This window comes from Berghia stephanieae, chromosome 2 (genome assembly GCF_034508935.2).
Source record: "Berghia stephanieae isolate SIO BIC M18660-M18661 chromosome 2, UCSD_Bste_1.3, whole genome shotgun sequence".
In the NCBI taxonomy this organism is placed as follows: Eukaryota; Metazoa; Mollusca; class Gastropoda; order Nudibranchia; family Aeolidiidae; genus Berghia; species Berghia stephanieae.
In genome coordinates, this window is record NC_088361.1 from 10,826,470 (window position 1) to 10,846,585 (window position 20,116).

The 20,116-nt window shown below is 37.0% G+C and overlaps 2 protein-coding genes across 2 annotated transcripts in view; both read right to left on the bottom strand.

The window, feature by feature from the left end:
* Positions 1-20,116, bottom strand: part of LOC144964294 (glucagon-like peptide 1 receptor) — a gene marked incomplete in the record, with an annotated part of 157,816 nt that overhangs the window by 53,273 nt on the left and 84,427 nt on the right.
* LOC144963866 (uncharacterized) overlaps positions 14,387-20,116 on the bottom strand; it is a 12,812-nt gene continuing 7,082 nt past the window's right edge. Inside the window, exon 5 of the mRNA XM_078897816.1 lies at positions 14,387-14,524. Coding sequence (XP_078753942.1) covers positions 14,387-14,524 — 138 coding nt within the window. The remainder of the gene's footprint in view (positions 14,525-20,116) is intronic.

Below are 20,116 nucleotides of genomic sequence, written 5' to 3' on the forward strand. Positions count from 1 at the left end.
TGTGAACTCCTTGGCCAAGCGCATTCTATCTATATACATTATGAGCGAGATGATGTTTACCGACTCAACACGGCCCGACATAGATACGCACCGCCTGCTGTTAAAACCAACGTTAGAAATTTCTGGCGCTGTCTCCGGTTATTGATAGAATGAAGTTGACGTCACTCAGGTCTTTTTTTAATTGTTTTTTTTTTTGCCATCGGCAATTATGAGTAATTCTCACTTAATTGTATTATCCAGACTATAAACGTTCATGGATACACACAGTTTTTGTGTTGGTCCGTTATACTTCCGGATGGCAATGTTATGAGCTTCTTAGCCAAGCGCAAACTATCTATATAAAATATTTCTCAACCGTCTGTGTGGATTTAAAGTGTTGTATTCATGTCTTTGTTGTTTTTGTTATTGGCTGAAATAGGGTTTTGAGTCTGAAACGCTCCATTTTTTGGCATTTTCTTTAGTTTCGAATTTGTTATATTCATGTTTATTCCATACATTTTACAGTCCATAGCTTCTAACAATAACTTTGCTCATGTTAGTGTGTTTTGTCAAAAACAATATGCACATATTCTTCAGATGATTTGAAGTTCATTTTAAAAAATTTATACTTAAGATGAACGTATCAGCATTTATTTATTCCTACTTAATAACTATTTGAAGGCTATGTGGTCTTGTGATGTGACACTCGCCTTCGACCGGAAGGTCAAGGGTTTGAGTCCCACCCTGAGCAGCGTATTGTTAATTCCTTCGAAAGGCTCTTTACTCACATTTTCTCATTTTCTCAACGTACTCATTCAAAAAAAAAAATAGTACCTGGTGTGCCCAACCCCCCCCCCCTCCTATAATATTGCCTAACAGATGCCATGTCTCGTCCTACATTGTGTTGTTGTTGGCTAGGAACCACTTGTAAAGACCTTTGAGCAGGTTTAGTTGATATTGCTCTATGCAAATGCTCACATTTGAGATAGACTAATACACTAAAAGAAAAAAAACCACACGTTTCCTCTTTGTCTTTTTCTATAGTCAAATCCAATCATCAAGAATCTTTTTCAAACCTAAAAATACACAGTTTAACATTTTGGCCAGAAAATTCGATTCGTCCTTCAAATATCGATCGACTAAAATTATCTCATTTCGTCAAAAACTCCAAAGAAGTCCCATGTTTGAGAGTTTTTGTGAGTTTATTTTAATATTAGATAAGAAGCATTTTCAGCGATCGATATTTGAAAAATAATGTTTATGTCCAAAATTCGTAAAATGCTTTTTTATTTTTTTTCTGAATGAAGCAGTCCAGACTCCTCGTCTGCCTATCGCGTGTATCGATACCTTGAGGCGCCCGATCTAAATAGGGTATCTATACAGTCAAAATTGACGAAATTGCCATAATATTCCCGGCTAGTCTATTGACCATTACATCACGTCTTCCGGTCTGCCCTGGCCATTTACGAAGGAGTTGAGAATATTGATTCAAATAATTGTGTGAGAGTTTACAAAGTGGCATATAGAGAGTCTGCGACACAATGGCAACACTGACACTGTCTGGCAGAGAAGATTAGCTGATACTTACGTATTCATAACCAATTATTTTGATATACCAGAGAAGATCCCGCAATATTTGCGGAGAAATAAATGCTTTTACGAACAGGAACTTATCTGTTTTAAAGATTAGTTTTAAAATCATTATTGTGTAAATTAAAAAATATATCAAGACAAATCTTTTGACCCTCCTACGAGCACGTGCAAAATCGGTCCAGGAATAAAGTCTGTTGGTGCGCGCAAATATATCTGGCTACAGGGCAGCCAAACGACGATTCCCAAAGTGAAATGACCGCCCATTATCTATGACCTAGCAGATTTTATAAATAATCATTTAACTCAAGGGTGATAAAATTACCCTTAGTTTATTTTTGTAAATAAGGCTTTGCAAGTTACTCCTATATCAATCTTAAAGAAATAGTTTCATAATTTTTAGACTTGCCAGAAATTTTGTGCTCGTTGGCAACAATTTGACATAGATGTACGGAACCCCCCCCCTACCCCCATTCATTTGACCCCCAACTCTTTAAACATTCAATACACATAATATTTCTTATGTCGACTTAGTGAAAAGATAGCTCCATTGTTATAGCAGTGTCTCCACTTACATGTTAAGTGTTGCTGTTTGATTAGGACCCTTTGTAAAACACATTGAGTACGCTTAGTGGAAATTACGAGATGTAGATGCTCACTTTTGTTTGTTTTGTTCTTTAATTAGCCTCACACGTCACAGGAGTGTTTTGATTCAGTCCACACACACCCCTCCCCTATCACCTCCTTCTTGAAACAATTGAGCTTTAAAAAAATTGAGCTTTATATAGCTCAATATCCACTAAATGTGCTCAAAACGCTTTACAAGGGGTCCCTGGAGAACAGCTAAATTTAACATGTAGGACGGGAATTGACGCCTGTTAGGCGATATTACAATTTTTCGGACAAAGACAACGCTGTTAACGGCCAGGTACTCATTTTACACCCGAGTACGGTGAGAGAATGTGAGTAAAGAGCCATTTCCAAGGACTCAACTATGCGCCGAGCGCGAGGCTCGAACCCATGACCTTCCGATCCGAAAGTGAGTGTCATACCACTATAGATAGAATGCGCTTGGCCAAGGAGTTCACAACATTGCCATCCGGAAGTATAACGGACCAACACACAAACTCTGTGTAACCATGAACTTTTATAGTCTGGGTAATACAGTTTAGTGAGAACAACTCACAAACGCGGATGGCAAAAACAATAACAAAGGCCTGAGTGACGTCATCTGCATACTATCTATACCACATAGCCGCACAAGTATCCCATTTCCTGCCTTTCCGGTGATTGGATAGTTCGTTAACCAGTGAGCTGCCGTACTCTAGAAAAACATGTATTTCAAAATTAAGCCAGAAAACTTGTCCTTCAAATATCGATCGATTTAAATGACACTTATCTTAAGAAAAACATATATTTCTCAAACCTGGGACTTCATGTAGTACGAATTAATAAGTGCTAAATACCTCACATGAAACGTTTTGGACTTAAAAATCCTACTTAGTCCACAACTTATTAGCAGCATTTTATTCACTTTTTAGGCTATAGTTTCCCGTCCTATCCAAAGGGTAACAAGTACAAGTATATTCCTTTAAAAATACATTAAAGCGTAAAAGACCCTTTAAAAAGCAGATACTTTTATTTTTGTTTACATATCGTATTGATGTTATGAGGTTAGTTAAAAAACTCACAACGTCCTCCAGCCGGATATAACGTACCGACACACAAAACGTTGTGTAACCTTCAACGTGTGTAGTCGGCTTGATACCATTTCGTGAAAACTACTCACAAAAAATAACAGGCTTAAAAACAATAACAAAGAGATGACGTCAATCTCGTTCTTTCTATAGATATTAAGCACTTGGCTAGGAAGCTCATAACATTCCATCCGGATGTATATCGGACAAACACACAAAACTATGTGTAACCATGAACTGTTATAGTCTGACTAATACAGTTTAATGAGAGTTACTCATAAACATGGATGGTAAAAAAAAACAAACAAAAAAAAAAAAAAACAAAAAAAAAAAGAAAATGAAAAAAAGAAAAAAGAAAAAAGAAAACATGAGTGACGTCAACTTCGTTCTATCTTAGCATGCACTTGGCTAAGAAGCTCATAATATTGCCATCCGAAGTATAACGGACCAACACACAAAACATTGTGTAATCATGAAATTTTATAGTCGGGGCAATACAGTTAAGTGAGAATCACTCACAAACGCGGATGGCAAAATACAATAACAAAGGCTTGAGTGACGTCATCTTCAAACTATCTTTACGTGTGTCCGCCCACATGATACATTGATAGACAAACGAGTAACGTAATTGTTCCACACACATCGCGTGACACAACTTTAATCCAATCCAACCAAAAAAGAAAAACGTTATTCCTAGAGTCAGAATTCAATAACGTCTGACTGCTGACGTTGGTGTTGTTTACATGCGAGGGTTTGTTGCTCACGAAAAAAAAATGAGTTTTTATATAGCGCAATATCCGCTCAGTGTGCTCAAAGCACTTTACAAAGGGTCCCAGACTAACAGCAATACGTACCATGTAGAACGAGACATGACGCCTCTTAGGCGATATTACACTTTTTTTCCGACAGAGACAACGCTGTTAATGGCCAGGTACTTAATTTACACCTGAGTACGGTGAGAGAATGTGAGAAAGAGACTTTTCCAAGGACTCAACTATGCGCCGAGCGAAGCTCGAACCCAGGACCTTCCGATCCGACTGCGAGATGTTTAAAGGGGCATCTTAAGCATGATTACAAGTCCGTGAGTGGGCGTTTGTTAACCGTTTCTGGAACTATTTATTTGGAAAAGATGTAGTAATTTTTCCAAAACGTATTCCTAGAGTGAGAATTCAATAACGTCTGACTGACGTTGGGTTGTTTACATGCGAGGGTTTGTTGCTCACGAAAAGGTTAATGGACTCTTTCAACAAGACTTATTATCACATACACACAATACATAAACATTCTGCTCCCAGCGCCGTTGTCATCAACTGAGTGCGTGTATGTCTATGGAATATATTGATTGACGTCTCAGAATAATGATGATCACGATAATGGCGATGATATTAGTAGAAATGTTAGTAATGATAATAATTATGGTTCTAGTAGTTGTAGTAGGAGTTAAAAAAAATGATAATAATGATAGCAGTTGTAGTAGGGACGACAATGATGAATATATATATATATATATATATATATATATATATATATATATATATTATATATAACGAATGTCACAGGATTAATGCTGAATAATGCTGAAAATAATGCTGAAAACTTATATAGCGCTATAACTCCGAGACACAAGACTCTAAGCGCTTAGGATTAATAAACAGACAATAAGTATAATATAAGCTCATGTTCACGCTAGGAATTCCGATATTGTTATAGATCTATGTACTGTGACCCAATATCTCCTAATTGACAGATCGTGTTCACTTAACAGTTTACAATAAGTCGCCCGTTAATCGTTTTCGTGCCATATTCAACAATACACTTGATCCTAGTAGAGTCTGGTTTTGTATTGTCCCCTCTTATATTAGTCACAAAATTTAGTTACTTCATTTCTGTCTCCCCATTCTATTGGCTCATTTAGGCACCGCTAGCTTTTGTTCTTAATAGGTTTGTCAGTTAGTTGTCGTCTATGTGGTCTAGTGGTATGACATTCGCCTTCGGATCTGAAGGTTCTGGGTTCGAGTCCCTAGCAGTTGCGTCCTTGGAAAAGGCTCTTTATTCCGACTCACAATCTCTTACCTCACATGGGTATAAAACGAGTACCTGGCCGTTAACAGTGTTATCTCTGACCGAAACAAAATTGTAATATCGTCTAACAGGCGTCATGCCTCGTCCTACATGTTAAATACAAGATATGAAGTGAGTAGAAAAGTGCCAGAAGACAATAGAGAATAAAAATTTTTTTCGCGGCGGTGGTGGGGTTTGAACCTGCGACCTTATTGGTACGACAACTCCGCCTGGCAGGTGAGAGCGTGGCTCTACCGTGTGAGCTATCCACGAACACAAAAATATTCGTTTCAAACCCAAAGTCATTTCTAGATCCCTCTCTCACCCACTACTTGAGATCGCCGATTCGTTCACCACCATCGCGAAGTAATTTTGACCAGCAGTTAAGCTTAATAGCCAATATTCTCATCACAAACATATAACATAGAAACGATTGAGACATTGAGTATGCTCCGGTGTATGGGGTGAATTTTTAATTCAGAAAAGTGAGTGGAGCAGGCACTTATGTTGGTAACAACAAGATATGAAGTGAGTAGAAAAGTGCCAGAAGACAATAGAGAATAAAAATTATTTTCGCGGCGGTGGTGGGGTTTGAACCTGCGACCTTATTGGTACGACAACTCCGCCTGGCAGGTGAGAGCGTGGCTCTACCGTGTGAGCTATCCACGAACACAAAAATATTCGTTTCAAACCCAAAGTCATTTCTAGATCCCTCTCTCACCCACTACTTGAGATCGCCGATTCGTTCACCACCATCGCGAAGTAATTTTGACCAGCAGTTAAGCTTAATAGCCAATATTATCATCACAAACATATAACATAGAAACGATTGAGACATTGAGTATGCTCCGGTGTATGGGGTGAATTTTTAATTCAGAAAAGTGAGTGGAGCAGGCACTTATGTTGGTAACAACAAGATATGAAGTGAGTAGAAAAGTGCCAGAAGACAATAGAGAATAAAAATTTTTATTCTCTATTGTCTTCTGGCACTTTTCTACTCACTTCATATCTTGTTGTTACCAACATAAGTGCCTGCTCCACTCACTTTTCTGAATTAAAAATTCACCCCATACACCGGAGCATACTCAATGTCTCAATCGTTTCTATGTTATATGTTTGTGATGAGAATATTGGCTATTAAGCTTAACTGCTGGTCAAAATTACTTCGCGATGGTGGTGAACGAATCGGCGATCTCAAGTAGTGGGTGAGAGAGGGATCTAGAAATGACTTTGGGTTTGAAACGAATATTTTTGTGTTCGTGGATAGCTCACACGGTAGAGCCACGCTCTCACCTGCCAGGCGGAGTTGTCGTACCAATAAGGTCGCAGGTTCAAACCCCACCACCGCCGCGAAAAAAATTTTTATTCTCTATTGTCTTCTGGCACTTTTCTACTCACTTCATATCTTGTTGTTACCAACATAAGTGCCTGCTCCACTCACTTTTCTGAATTAAAAATACATGTTAAATGTTGCTGTTGGCTAGGGACCCCTTGTAAAGCGCTTTGACCACGTTTAGTGGATATTGCCCTATATAAAAAGCTCAATTTTGTTTTAACAGGCGTCATGTCTCGTTCTACATGTTATGTTTTGATGTTGGCTAGGGATCGACCCCCTGTAAAGCGCCTTGAGTACGTTTAGTGTTATAGACGAATTGATTTTTAAAAATGTCAAACTTGATTCGTCACTTATAGTCAGAAAAGCGATTGAAATAAGATCACTTTGATTGCAGACACAGCACTATAGATTGGATTAAACCCCTTTAAATTTTCCGCAAGAAATTCAATAGTGTTCAAATCCCTAGGAATATGAACTATAAGCTTTAAAAAATCGAAATCTTTCATTTATAATGATAATAATAATAATAATAATGATAATAATAATAATAATAATAATAATAATAATAATAATGATAATAATGATAATAATAATAAACTCTTTATTGTCCAAATAGGCAATTATTGTTAGGTTACAGCTCTTGTAATAGTAATAAACATAATAATAATAATAATAATAATAATAATAATAATAATAATAATGATGATAAAAACTATAATAATAATAATAATAATAATAATAATAATAATAATAATATTAATAATAATAATAATAATGATAATAATAATAATAATAATAATAATAATAATAATAATAATAATAATAATAATAATAATGATAATAATAATGATAATAATAATAATAATAATAATGATAATAATGATAATAATAATAATAATGATAATAATAATAATAATAATAATAATAATGATAATAATAATAATAACAATAATAAATAATAATAAATGGACTTTTAGTAATTAATATTAAGTAATTTTAGTCCAGTCCTTTTCTTTGACAGAAACATTTTCTTTTCAAAATTAAAAACAACATGTTTTTCCAGAGAATCAGCATTTCTTGTATCTTGTTATAACGTCAAAGAGATGAACTGATAAGCAATCAAGGTTACAAAGAATGTTATTGTGTTGGTACAAACGTAATTGTGTTTGGTATGCCATCCATAACTATCTGTGACGCATTGAACTGAACAGAATACCATCAATAAAACATAACATCCAAATTCCCGTCGAATAAATATGTGTCCCAACGTATCGATACGGTGTTAAGTCGGGATGGACCAATTTATAACAGTCGAATTAAAGCCAAAAAACCGCAATAAAATCTTGAACTTTTATATACCGCAAGATCCCCTAAACGTGCTCAAAGCGTTTTACAGGAGGTCCTTGGCCAACAGCAACGCTTAACACGTAGGACGAGACATGATGCCTGTTAGGCGATATTACATTTTTTCGGACAGAGACAACGCTGTTAACGGCCAGGTAATCATTTTATACCTGACTACGGTGAGAGAATGTGAGTAAAGAGCATTTTCCAAGGACTCAACTATGCGCCAACCGAGGCTCGAACCCAGGATATTCTGATCTGGAATCGATTGTCAAACCACTAGACCACATAGCCGCAAAATGTGTATATTACTTATAATTTTGAGTTAAAAATTCACTTCTTTTGTCCGATTCATCCCCACATAATAACGTTTTTGGAATGCTGGCACACATATGATGATATTATATTAGTATCTGCTGTGTTTGATGTTTTTACTTATTTCCATGTAATGAATGCAATAAACAAAAAAAAAAAAAAAAAAAAAAAAGGGGTAGGGGGTGGGGGCTGGGGGGGGGGGGGGGGGGGGGGGGTGGGGGAGTAATGACTTAGAATGATGAGAAATATAGGGTGTGTAGAAGTGCAGATAAAAATGAGTGTATGGATGACTCAGTGGAAAATCACTGATCCCTGATCTCTCTCTCTCTCTCTCTCTCTCTCTCTCTCTCTCTCTCTCTCCATCTCTCTCTCCCTCAACCAGGCGGAGGGTGCCGTGTCAGTTGTATCCCAAGTTTAGCTGTGAGACCTACCGCGATATTTCTATTCTGTTTTCATCAGGGTTTCTCCATATCCAATATTTCCAATCATTATTGATACAAGTGCACAACGTTTTTTCTTTAAATGACTTAGTATGTAACAAGCAAATGTCCTGTTTCCAATCATAATATGTGACCCACTATCACGAAGTGGTAGTAGTAATAGTAGTAGTAGCGTATGGCTACACCTCCAAATTTATTTCGTCAACCCAGCTTCTAAAGTCTTCCTCCGCCCTAAGGACGGTTTCGTAGCCACCTTCAAGTTTAGTGACTGGGCAGTGGAGGACGAAGTGATCGCTGGCCTTTGGGGGGCTGCCTGCCATTTCTAGCAGGTATCACTTTTTCGAAGTTTCCTTCTGCACATATTTGATGCAGTTCTGCCATGTCCAGTTAAGAGGCGATTTGAGGAAGTCCAGTATTTCCTGGCGTTATTGAATGCAGGCACTCTTTTGGTTGGATCTTTAATGATGTTTCCTCCTCGTGGTGTTTCCCTGTTCCACATTTCTAACATTTTGTTAGGTGGAAAGGTCTTCCACGAAGTGGTATTATGTCGGGATGGTAGGTGCAGAAAGGTGGAAAGGTCTTCCACGAAGTGGTATTATGTGGAGATGGTAGGTGCAGAAAGGTGGAAAGGTCTTCCACAAAGTGGTATTATGTCGGGATGGTGGGTGCAGAAAGTTTGATTGATTGGCAGAGTTTCTATGGTGGAGATCGAATCCAACTTCTTACGTCGCAACAAACTCAAAGTTCGTGTTTTGTAGCATATCGAGATTCTAGGTACATTTTTAGGGGTACGATTCATCCTGGCATAACACCGTTTTGAGAATGTAGGTCACTTATGATGATGATGATGATGATGATGATGATGATGATGATGCTGATGATGCTGATGATGATGATGATGATGATGATGCTGATGATGATGCTGATGATGCTGATGATGATGATGATGATATATATATATGTGCGGCTATGTGCTCTAGTGGTATGACACTCGCTTTCGGATCGGAAGGTCCTGGGTTCGAGTCTCGCTCGACGCATAGTTGAGTCCTTGGAAAAGACTCTTTACTCACATTCTCTCACCGTACTCAGGTGTAAAATGAGTATCTGGCCGTTAACAGCGTTGTCTTTGTCTGAAAAATTGTAATATCGCCTAACAGGCGTCATGTCTCGTCCTACATGTTAAATGTTGCTGTTGACCAGGGACCCCTTGTAAAGCGCTTTAAGCACGTTAAGTGGATTTTGCCCTATATAAAAGCTCAATATAAATATATATATATATATATATATTCTGTTAGATTTCCCACTTTTTCTATGTAATGAATGCTGCAAAGGTGTGTACGCACTTAGAATGTAACAAGCAAATTCCCTGTTTCAAATCATAATATGTGACCAATCGTCTAAAGTGGTATTATGTTTGGGCTGAACCAGGTACAGAAAATGTGATTTATAGCCAGTTATATAAACCTTCTAATTGTTATGGTGGAGAATGAATTTAATATCTTACATTGCAAACCCCCCCCCCCCCTTTTTCCAAAGTTCGTGTTTCTTATCATTTCAAATCTAAGTCATTTTAGGGATCCGATTCATTCAGACTGACTTGTACTTATTTGCAGGTCTGATGATCCAAATTATTATGGGCTGATCGTTGTAATTGAAATACTCTCAAACCAACGCAAAATATTGTCCATTGCAACAATGTTAAGGCGAGCCCATAATTGCGTTCGGTTACCAGACCTGCTAATGTGTGCACATTGATCCCAACGTAATACCGTTTTAAGACGGTGAGTTACACATAGAAGGAACGAAATTTATGTCAACGTCACTCCATTTTATGAGTAGTTCTTACAAAATTTTATCACTCAGACTTTAAGGTTACACATATTTTTTTTCTGTTGGTGCGATATATCGGGCTGATGGATGTTGTGAGTATTTTATCAAAGAGCATAGCATCATTAAAATACGTGTCAAACGAGCAATATCAATAATAATGAATTATGTTGGGTTGACACTGACCATGGAAATTATATTATTTGAAGTGTTAATCTTTATGTCAAGTTAATAAATATTATGCTGTCATTGCAGAGTAACGAATTATTTTCAAAATAAAAATGGAACAACTCAAATGTCTTCACCCTCGTCATCGTCCGGTTTCTCGTGTTCATTGTTTGTGTTTTGTGATGCAGGGAGGGTTCAAAGCGGAAACGCGTACCCTTGTAAAGGATAAAACTGAAACACGGAGCAGCGTGGCTCAGTGGTACGGTCTTTGCTTTCTATCCGAAAGGTACCGAGTTTAATCACCCGCCGCTGCGTTGTGTGGCCTTGAGCAAGTTACCTCGCCCTAACTCACTTTGCGGCGCTGCTCTGCGGCTGACGCCTGTGTTATTCCAGTCTTCCCTTGGAATAGACCCTAAAGACAAATTTCCCCTTGGGGATGAATAAAGGGAATTTAATTTTTTTATTTTTTAAAAAAATTTCTGTTGAAATCAGACATCTTGTTTGCATGGATTATCTATATCCCTTTATGGAATGCCTGGTGGACGGTATCTATTGATACCGTGGCGAGAGATTGTACTTTTGTAAAAATGAGGTCTAAATGTGTAAATCATGAACATAATATTCAATGCTGTTTATCTGATACATCGCGTTATAATACCTGTTCGATGCCATAATGGACGACTGCAAGGACACATCCAAATAAAGAAACTATGAGAACCCTACGCTAAGTAGATTGATCAAACCGTTTCTTTCTGTGCGTCTATGTGGTCCCGATAGCTCAGTTGGTAGAGCACTCGCTTCACAATCAAATTGACCGAGATCGGTCTCGGAAGCAGTCGAGATATTTATATTATCAAAAAGTCTCTTTACACACATTCTCTCACCGCACTCAGGTATAAAATGAGTACATTGCCTGTAAATGCGTTATCTCTGTCGGGGAAAAAAAAATTGTCATTTCGCATAACAGGCGTCATGTTTCTCTCTACATGTTTAGTGTTGCTGTTGGCTAGGGAGCAATTATTAAAGCGCTTTGAGCACGTTTAGTGGATATTGCGCTATTCAAATGTTCAAGTTTTTATATAAATATTCAAGTTGTAATTTTTCATGACCATTGAACAATATTACATCATTTTAGTTGCAAATCTGGGATTTAGATTTGGTTTTCTGTCATATTTTAACTTGATCTTTTATTTAGTGCAATATCCACTATACGTGCTCAAAGGGATTTACAAGGGGTCGCTGACCAACAGCAACACGGAACATGTAGAACAAGACATGTCGCCTGTTAGGCTATATTATATATTTTTTTTTCAGACAAAGACAACGCTGTTAACAGCCAGGTATTTATTTTACACCCGAGTACGGTGAGAGAATGTGGGTAAAGAGACTTTTCCAAGGACTCAACTATGCGCCGATTGAGTCTCGAAGTCAGGACTTTCCGATCCGAAGGCGAGTGTCATACCACAAGACCACATAGCAGTTTTCTGTCATATTATTATGTTTAAAGGGGCATCTTAAGCATGGTTGCAAGTGCTTGAGTGCGCGTTTGTTAACCGTTTCTGGAACTATTTATTTGGAAAAGATGTAGTGATTTTTCCAATTCAAACACTTGTGGGACTATTTCATGTTCATTTTGAGTTTTGATCTGTCTTGAACTTTTATTTGAGTTACCGTTTTGGATAGTTGTAAACTCGTGTCCTCATCAAATACGTTATACTTGCTCTTTTTCTCAACGAACGCTTAACAATCGTATGTCAATAATGCTCTCCTGTTCCCCGAATACCAAGTTCTTTGATTAAAGATAAAAAATGTTTCGAAATATTAGAGTTTCAAGATCATTCTCAATTTGATTGCTCATTTTTTGCCATATTTTTATGTCTTTATTTATTTATTATTATTATTTTATATTTTTTTAAAAAGGACATTTTTCACATTTCTTAGGATACAATGAACATATTAATATCTCTTATTCAGATTTGTTTTGTACAGAACAAAGTATTAAGAAAAAATCTTTATTCTAGCTCTTAGAACCCTACGCATTTTATCAAGCTCGTTTTTCAGTGCGGCTATGTGGTCTAGTGGGATGACGCTCGCCTTCGGACCGAAAGGTCCAGGATTCTAGTTCCGTTCTGAGAGGCACGTAGTTCATTAATTTCGAAAAGGATCCTCACTCACATTCTCCCATCGTACTAAGTTGTATAATGAGTACCTGCCGCTTTGAGCGTATATTGTGCCATACAAATGTTGGTTTTTGACGTACAATATTATTTGTTTCTTAAACTCCTAAAACTGAAATATCCCATTTCTGATCATTTTGACTCTAAAATCAGTTTTTGTTCTCTTTGTTCATACTCAAATCAAACCAGATTGGTACTGTGGGTCAAATAGGAGTATGTCTGATGTTGATTCGCCTTTACTTTGTCAAAACTCAGATTTTGAAATCAGTTCAGCAGGAAAACTTTTTTTTTCTTTTAATCCTTAGGATTAACGATCGATTCAAATGACCAACATGTCAACTTGTCAAAAGAAAAAGTCTCAAAAATTCTCTCGAGACTTCATAGGAGTCTTAAGATTGAGGCTTTTAGACAAGTTGGGGATTTTTAAAAATGAATAATCAATAATATAAATAAGACTTTTTGGGGAAAAAATTGTAATATCTCTTAACAGGCGCCATGCCTTCTCCGACATGTCAAGCGATACTGTTGACCTGGGAACCCTTGAAAATGGGCTATGCCGTGAGGCGATGTGGTCTTGTGGTATCACATTCGCTTTTAGATCGGAAAGTCCTGAGTTCGAGCCTCGTTCGAAGCATAATTGAATCCTTGGAAAGGCTCTTTACTCACAATTCATTTTATCACCGTACTCAGGTGTTAAATGAGTTGCCTCTTTCTTTAAAAAATGTAATATTGCCTAACAGGCATCACGGCACGTTCTACATGTTGCTGTTGGTCAGGGAACTCTTTTAAAGCGCTTTGAGAACGTTTGGTGGATATTGCTCCATATAAAAGCAAGTATTGAAAAGCAATTGCGCACGTTTAACGGATATTGCTCTATATATAAATGCTCATTAAAATATGATAGTAGATACAGGTTTAAACTTCAACTTGACTCTTTTCATCTAACCTGCTTCCTATGAATTTTACTATTTATATTATCAGCAGCAAATGCACGTAAGAAAACAACATGTACTCAGTCGTGATTAGATTTTTCCATGCAGGAAGTAAGGGCGGGGTGGGCGATGGGGAGAGCAGGTTGGTTTGACCCTTGTACGTCCAGACTAAACATCATTCAATTCATGATCCCTTATCTTAATATTATCAAACGCCACCGAAGAATTGTAGAATATTTTGACCAAGATTATTCGAAATGAAAAGACAGGTACAGTGAGCATAGCAACAATTGTAAAGAGACGCATGTGAAGAAGTTTGGACATGTTGCCAGGACTTGTTTTGCCAAAAACTGCATTCAACTGGACAGCTGATGGCAAATGACGAAGAGACAGCTCTAAAAAACCCCGGAGAAGATCCATGAACAAAGACCTTAAAGAGTCTGGACTTCCTTGGAATAGCATCGGTATTGATGCAGCCGTGCAGGCATGCAATGGTGGATGCCTTTTGCACCCCATGGCTCTATGAGGATAAATTAGGTATATCAGTACCATCTCTGATTTGACAAAAGACCTGCTCGTTTTCACAAACAGAGCTGTCCCAAGCAGCCCTGCTTAATAAAATCAATATCGCCTCATTGCTACAGCTCTCTACTTTGTTCTGGGAAAAACGGTGAAATTTGATATAAAATCAGACTTGCCACATCAAGAGTGTACATTATTCAAAAGCGCAATAATTTACCTACTTAATTTGATAAAAAATCATGGACAGCAGGTAAATTGGAGTTTTAATAAGAAATGTACGGACAGCACCAAATCCACCCCCCCCCCCAAAAAAAAAACAAAACAAAAAACAAACAAAAAAAACTTGAGAATTTATATAGCGCAATATCCAGTAAAAGTGATTAAAGCGCTAAACAAGGGTTCCCTAGCCAACACTTAACATATAAGGCAAAACATGACGTCCGTTAGAAGATGTGATTTTTTTCATACAGAGACAACGAAGTCAGATATTTATTTTACACCTGAGTACGAGGGGAGAATGTAGTTAAAGAGCCTTTTTTCTAAGGACCCAACTATTATCGGCGCAGTGCAGACTGAAGGCCTGCTTGCTTCATAATAACAGTCACTGTCATGGTCTCAAGTGAGTAAAGAGCTACTCGACTATGCATAAAGATCTATGTAGAATGAGGCCCCAGAATTTACTAGTTACTATAAATGAAAAACAATTAACGATTTGTTTACAATGAAATAAAAATAATGATGAAATTTAATTAAAAGAGATAAACAGTGATCGTGGCAGTTACAAATAGAGATATGAATATTTTACGTAACTTATGATAATATGTCAGGTTCATAAGTTTACGTTTCCAGGCAGTTGATGGGCTTGGATGATCTATTCCTCTGATAACAGGATTGGACTCGTAAAATTCCACTTCCAGGCAATTGGTAATGGGTTAATATGTAATCCTTGACAGCGGGCTCGGGTTTGATCCTTGAAGATTATACAATCAAAGTTAAAAGCTCCGGCGTCTTAATGGTGTAGATATAATATCTACAAAGTCCCAAAAGATAAAAATCTTCCAGTATATATATATAGGAATAGAGCAACTGGCCGTCCGGCATAGATTGTGGAGAGAAAGTGAGTGTCAAATGTTAGACCTATCAGCTTTTATAATAAGTGGCTACGTGACAGAATGTAGAACGAAAAGTATTCACTAATTAGACATTAATTCGAGGGAAGGCTATAAAAGGAAAGACGATCTAATATTAGAAGGTAAAGTTTATCTAAGCCTACCGAAATATAACTGGAGTGAGATGAATTCAGTTCTTAATAAAATAAAATTTAATAAGATAATTGTGAACAACCTTTACTGTGACACCCCCCACCCACGTTTAAAATATACTCTTTAACCATTATGGGAAAGATAGATTTTACAAACGGAAGTAAATTTACTATCATGATACTCTAGCATTAATCCATTGTTATGATTTGTGCTACAATTAAATTATTTATTAACTAGACATGGAAATGTTTATATTAACGTAGGTATATGAATGGGTGACAATAACAATGAAAGATTGTGATTACAAATCATTGTGATGAACAACATGATGGCAATGTGATTACAAATCATTGTGATAAACAATAGTGATGGCAATGAAGCATGATTTAAGTCGATGATATGAAGGTAATTTACTGAATGAAATGAATTAAAATGTAAATGGAATATTGACATTTCAATTATTAATCATAAATGAGTGAAAATTCATAACAATAATAGTAAAGAGAAGATTTCCCAAATCATGAATGGGTATGGTATATATATCCAAACAATACTCAATGTTACATTAAGTTGGGTCATCATGTTTACAAATAAAATTATCGAAATTGTGCGTTCTGATTTGGCATAGTTTGCGAAGTAACTAACAGTATGCATGGGAGGTTAAGTTATACCCTTCTCACGTGTTTATACTAATCGAGAAAGTAGGTCGGCGTGAATATTTTCACAGCCTGGTATGTGAGAGATACTGAAAGTGTAATTTTGCAAAAATAGACTCCACCTTAGTACTCTACTATTATTCATTTTGTTATTTCTTATGTACGTGAGTGGTTTATGGTCCGTTTCGACCACAAACTCTTTTAGCAGTAGATATCTGCTGAATGTCTTTAAAGCAAAGACGATGGCCAGTCCTTCACGCTCTATTACAGAGTATCATGATTCTCTGTCCAATAATTTTCTGCTTGCATATAAGCAAGGCATTAGAGTTCCCTCATGTTCCTGTAATAGTACACCTGCGATGCCCTTATCAGACGCGTCAGTTCTTACAACAAATTCTTTTGATATGTCGGGTAATTTAAGAATTGGTTCTGAACAGAGTAATGCCTTTAATTGGTTAAAGCTATTCTGACACGCTTCTGTCCAAACAATTTTGTTCGGTGACCCATTCTTTGTCAGATTTGTTAGCGGTGTCGCGATGTGCGCGAAGTTGTAAATGTATTTCCTGTAAAAATTTAGGAGCCCAAGTACTTTGCGTACTTCTTTTTTTGTCTTAGGTGGTTGCAATTGTGCGATTTTTGTTTGTTTTTCTGTCTCGGGTGTCTGTGTCCCATGACCAACGGTATGATTAATCCTGCATTTGAAGCTTCGATATTAGTAAACATAGGTTGCGACACTGTGTCTCTATCAAAATATTTTTTTAGCATATTTGCATGTAATGTCTTTGTTGTGTTGTTAATTTTAATCTCGTAATTAACATTAGATTTTACTGCTGTTATTTTGAATGGTCCTTTCCATGTAGCTAAAAGTTTACTCGAGTCATCGGGTAAGAGTATTAGTACTTTGTCACCAATCTCAAATTTTCTTGACTTGCTTTTTCGATCGGAGTATTCCTTGTATTTCTCTGCTTTTTTAGTGACGGATTCCTGTGCTAGCTTACATGTGTCCTCTATTCTGTCTTTCAGGTTTCTTACATATTCGTAAGCAAACATAATTTCGTTATTGTCCTCCTCATTCCCTTTACAAATGTCGGCTACTATATTGATCGGGCCGCGAGGTGATCGTCCATACATCAACTCAAATGGGGAGTAGCCTGTAGATTCTTGGGGTATTTCTCTATATGCAAATAGGATTGCTGGTAAGTATCTGTCCCAATCATCTGGTTTTTCTGCTGACACTTTTCTTAACATATTCTTTAGAGTGCCATTAAATCTTTCACAAAGACAATTTGCTTGGGGGTGGTAGGGAGTTGTGAATGAGTGTTGGATTCCCATGAGTTTCATGGTTTCATGCATCATCTCATCTCATGTAGTTCCATATCTGAAGCAGACGTCGGAGGTCATCTTCCGCCAAGCTGATCTATCTCTTGCCAATTCTATTAAAGCAGCGCCACCTTTCTCAGCTTCATCTGTCCAAGTTCTTATCCCTTTCAAATACGTTATTCTTTGTCTTCCTCTTATTCTTTTTCCATTCATCTTTCCAGTCAAGGCGAGTATTTCCAAACCAGGGTGGCGGATAATGTGTCCTAAATTCCATTTGGCGTTTGATGATTTTTGTTATCAGTGATCTTTTTCTGTTTGCCATTTCTAAAATTTCTTCATTTCTTTTCCTTTCCATCCATGACACCCTCATCATTCTTCTGTAAAACCACATTTCCACTGCCTCCAGTCTTTTAACCATGGTCTTGTTTATGGTCCAGCTCTCACAACCATATAGCAGCACAGACAGTACATAGCAATCCAGGACTTTGATTTTTGTTTTCATGCTAATATTCCTGTTTTTCATAATTGTATGCAGCTGGTTGAATGCATTCTTCGCCATACCTATTCTTTTCTTTATTTCACAATCTGATTTTCCATTGGATGTTACATTGAAGCCTAAATATTTGAAACATTCAACTTGTTGTATTGTTTGTCCTCTGCTTGTTATTACACAGGCTGGTGGGTTATTATTTTTAGATACCGTCATACATTCTGTTTTAGATATATTCAGTTCCAGTCCCATATTTTCACTACTCCTGACTACAACATCCAGTAATTCTTGTAGTTCATGTTCAGATTCTGCCAGTAGAACCGTATCATCTGCATACCTCAGATTTGTTACATTCTTTCCTCCAATACACACCCCCTTCTTATGTTCGATATCTCTTAATATCATTTCACTATAGAGGTTGAATAAATCTGGAGACAAAACACACCCCTACCTAACTCCTCTTCTAATAGGTGCAAAACTGCTTAGTTCGTTGTCAACACGCATTGCTGCTTCTTGTTCCCAGTACAAATTCCGTAATATTCTTAAATCTTTACCATCAATGTCCAAGGATGATAGAATTTTGAATAGTTTTTCGTGTTGTACTTTATCAAAGGCTTTTGAATAGTCGATGAAACACATATACAGATCTTTATTTACTTCAATACATCTTTCCATCAGCATTGATAATGTGAATATTCCATTTCTGGTACCCTTGTCCTCAACAAAACCAAATTGCATCTCCCCAATTTCAGGTCGTATTTTATTTCTTATTCTTAGTAAAATTATCTTCAAAAGAATTTTTGTGAGGTGGCTCATTAGGCTAATAGTTCTGTGTTGTTCACAATCAACTGCCCCTGGCTTTTTTGGTAGTGCTATAAAAATGGATCGTTTCATATCAGTTGGCATTTTTCCTGTGTCATACACTTGATTTAGAAGGTTTGTGATGAATTCAATCCCCCATTCACCCAGGCCAGTCAAGGCTTCAATTGTTATGGCATCAGGTCCTGCAGCTTTTCCATTTTTCATGCTTTTCATGACGTTCCTAACTTCATCTTTCATTATAGAAGGCCCTTCCAGTTCTTTTATCATAGGCATTTCTCCTCGATTATCAAAGAAAAGTTCTTCAATATATTCTGACCATCTGTTTAGAATGCAGTCTTTGTCCATGATGGTGTTTCCACGCTTGTCTTTGATGCATCCACTTTTAGCACCTGATTAGCACATATGTGATGTAAATTGGGGTCCATTGTCCGACAGTATCTCATTTGGTATGCCTATTCTAGTAAAAATTGTCATCAATGCTTCAGCTATGTGATCCGATGTAGTTGATTTCAATGCTATCGCTTCTGGCCACCTGGTTGCGTAATCGACTAGTGTTAGTATGTGTGTATGGTTTCTATCTGATTTTGTTAAAGGGCCTATAATGTCAATTGCAACTTTTTGAAAAACTTTTTCAATAACTGGGGTTGTCTCTAATGGCAATCTCGGTATTCTGCCTTTTGCGACTCTTCTTTGGCATGTGTCACACGATTTCACATATTCTCGGACGTCTTTAGTAATTCCAGGCCATGTGAAATTCTCGGATATTCTCTTCAATGTGGAAGAGCTCCCAAGATGTCTAGAAGTTATTGAATCGTGCGCTATTCCAAGGATTTTGTTTCTGTAAATATTCGGCGTGACCAGTTGTTTAGCTATTTTGTTTCTTTTCCTATGTAACCTGAACAGAATATCTTTTTCAATGATGTATTCAACTTTTGATTTCGTCCCTTTGTTTGCGATATTGAAATATGATGTTAAAGTCGGGTCCTTTTTCTGTTCTTCGATGAACGTGTTCCTGTCAAATTGTTGTGGTTCTAGAGAAATAGTCATTGGCTTCTCTGTTGTCTTAGTCATCTTTCTTGTTTCTGCTAGACAAGCTGTTTCTTGGGTTAATGACCATTCTTTTACATCTGTTGGGTTGTCTTTAAGACCTTTTATATTGCCAACAATAACATCAGCGA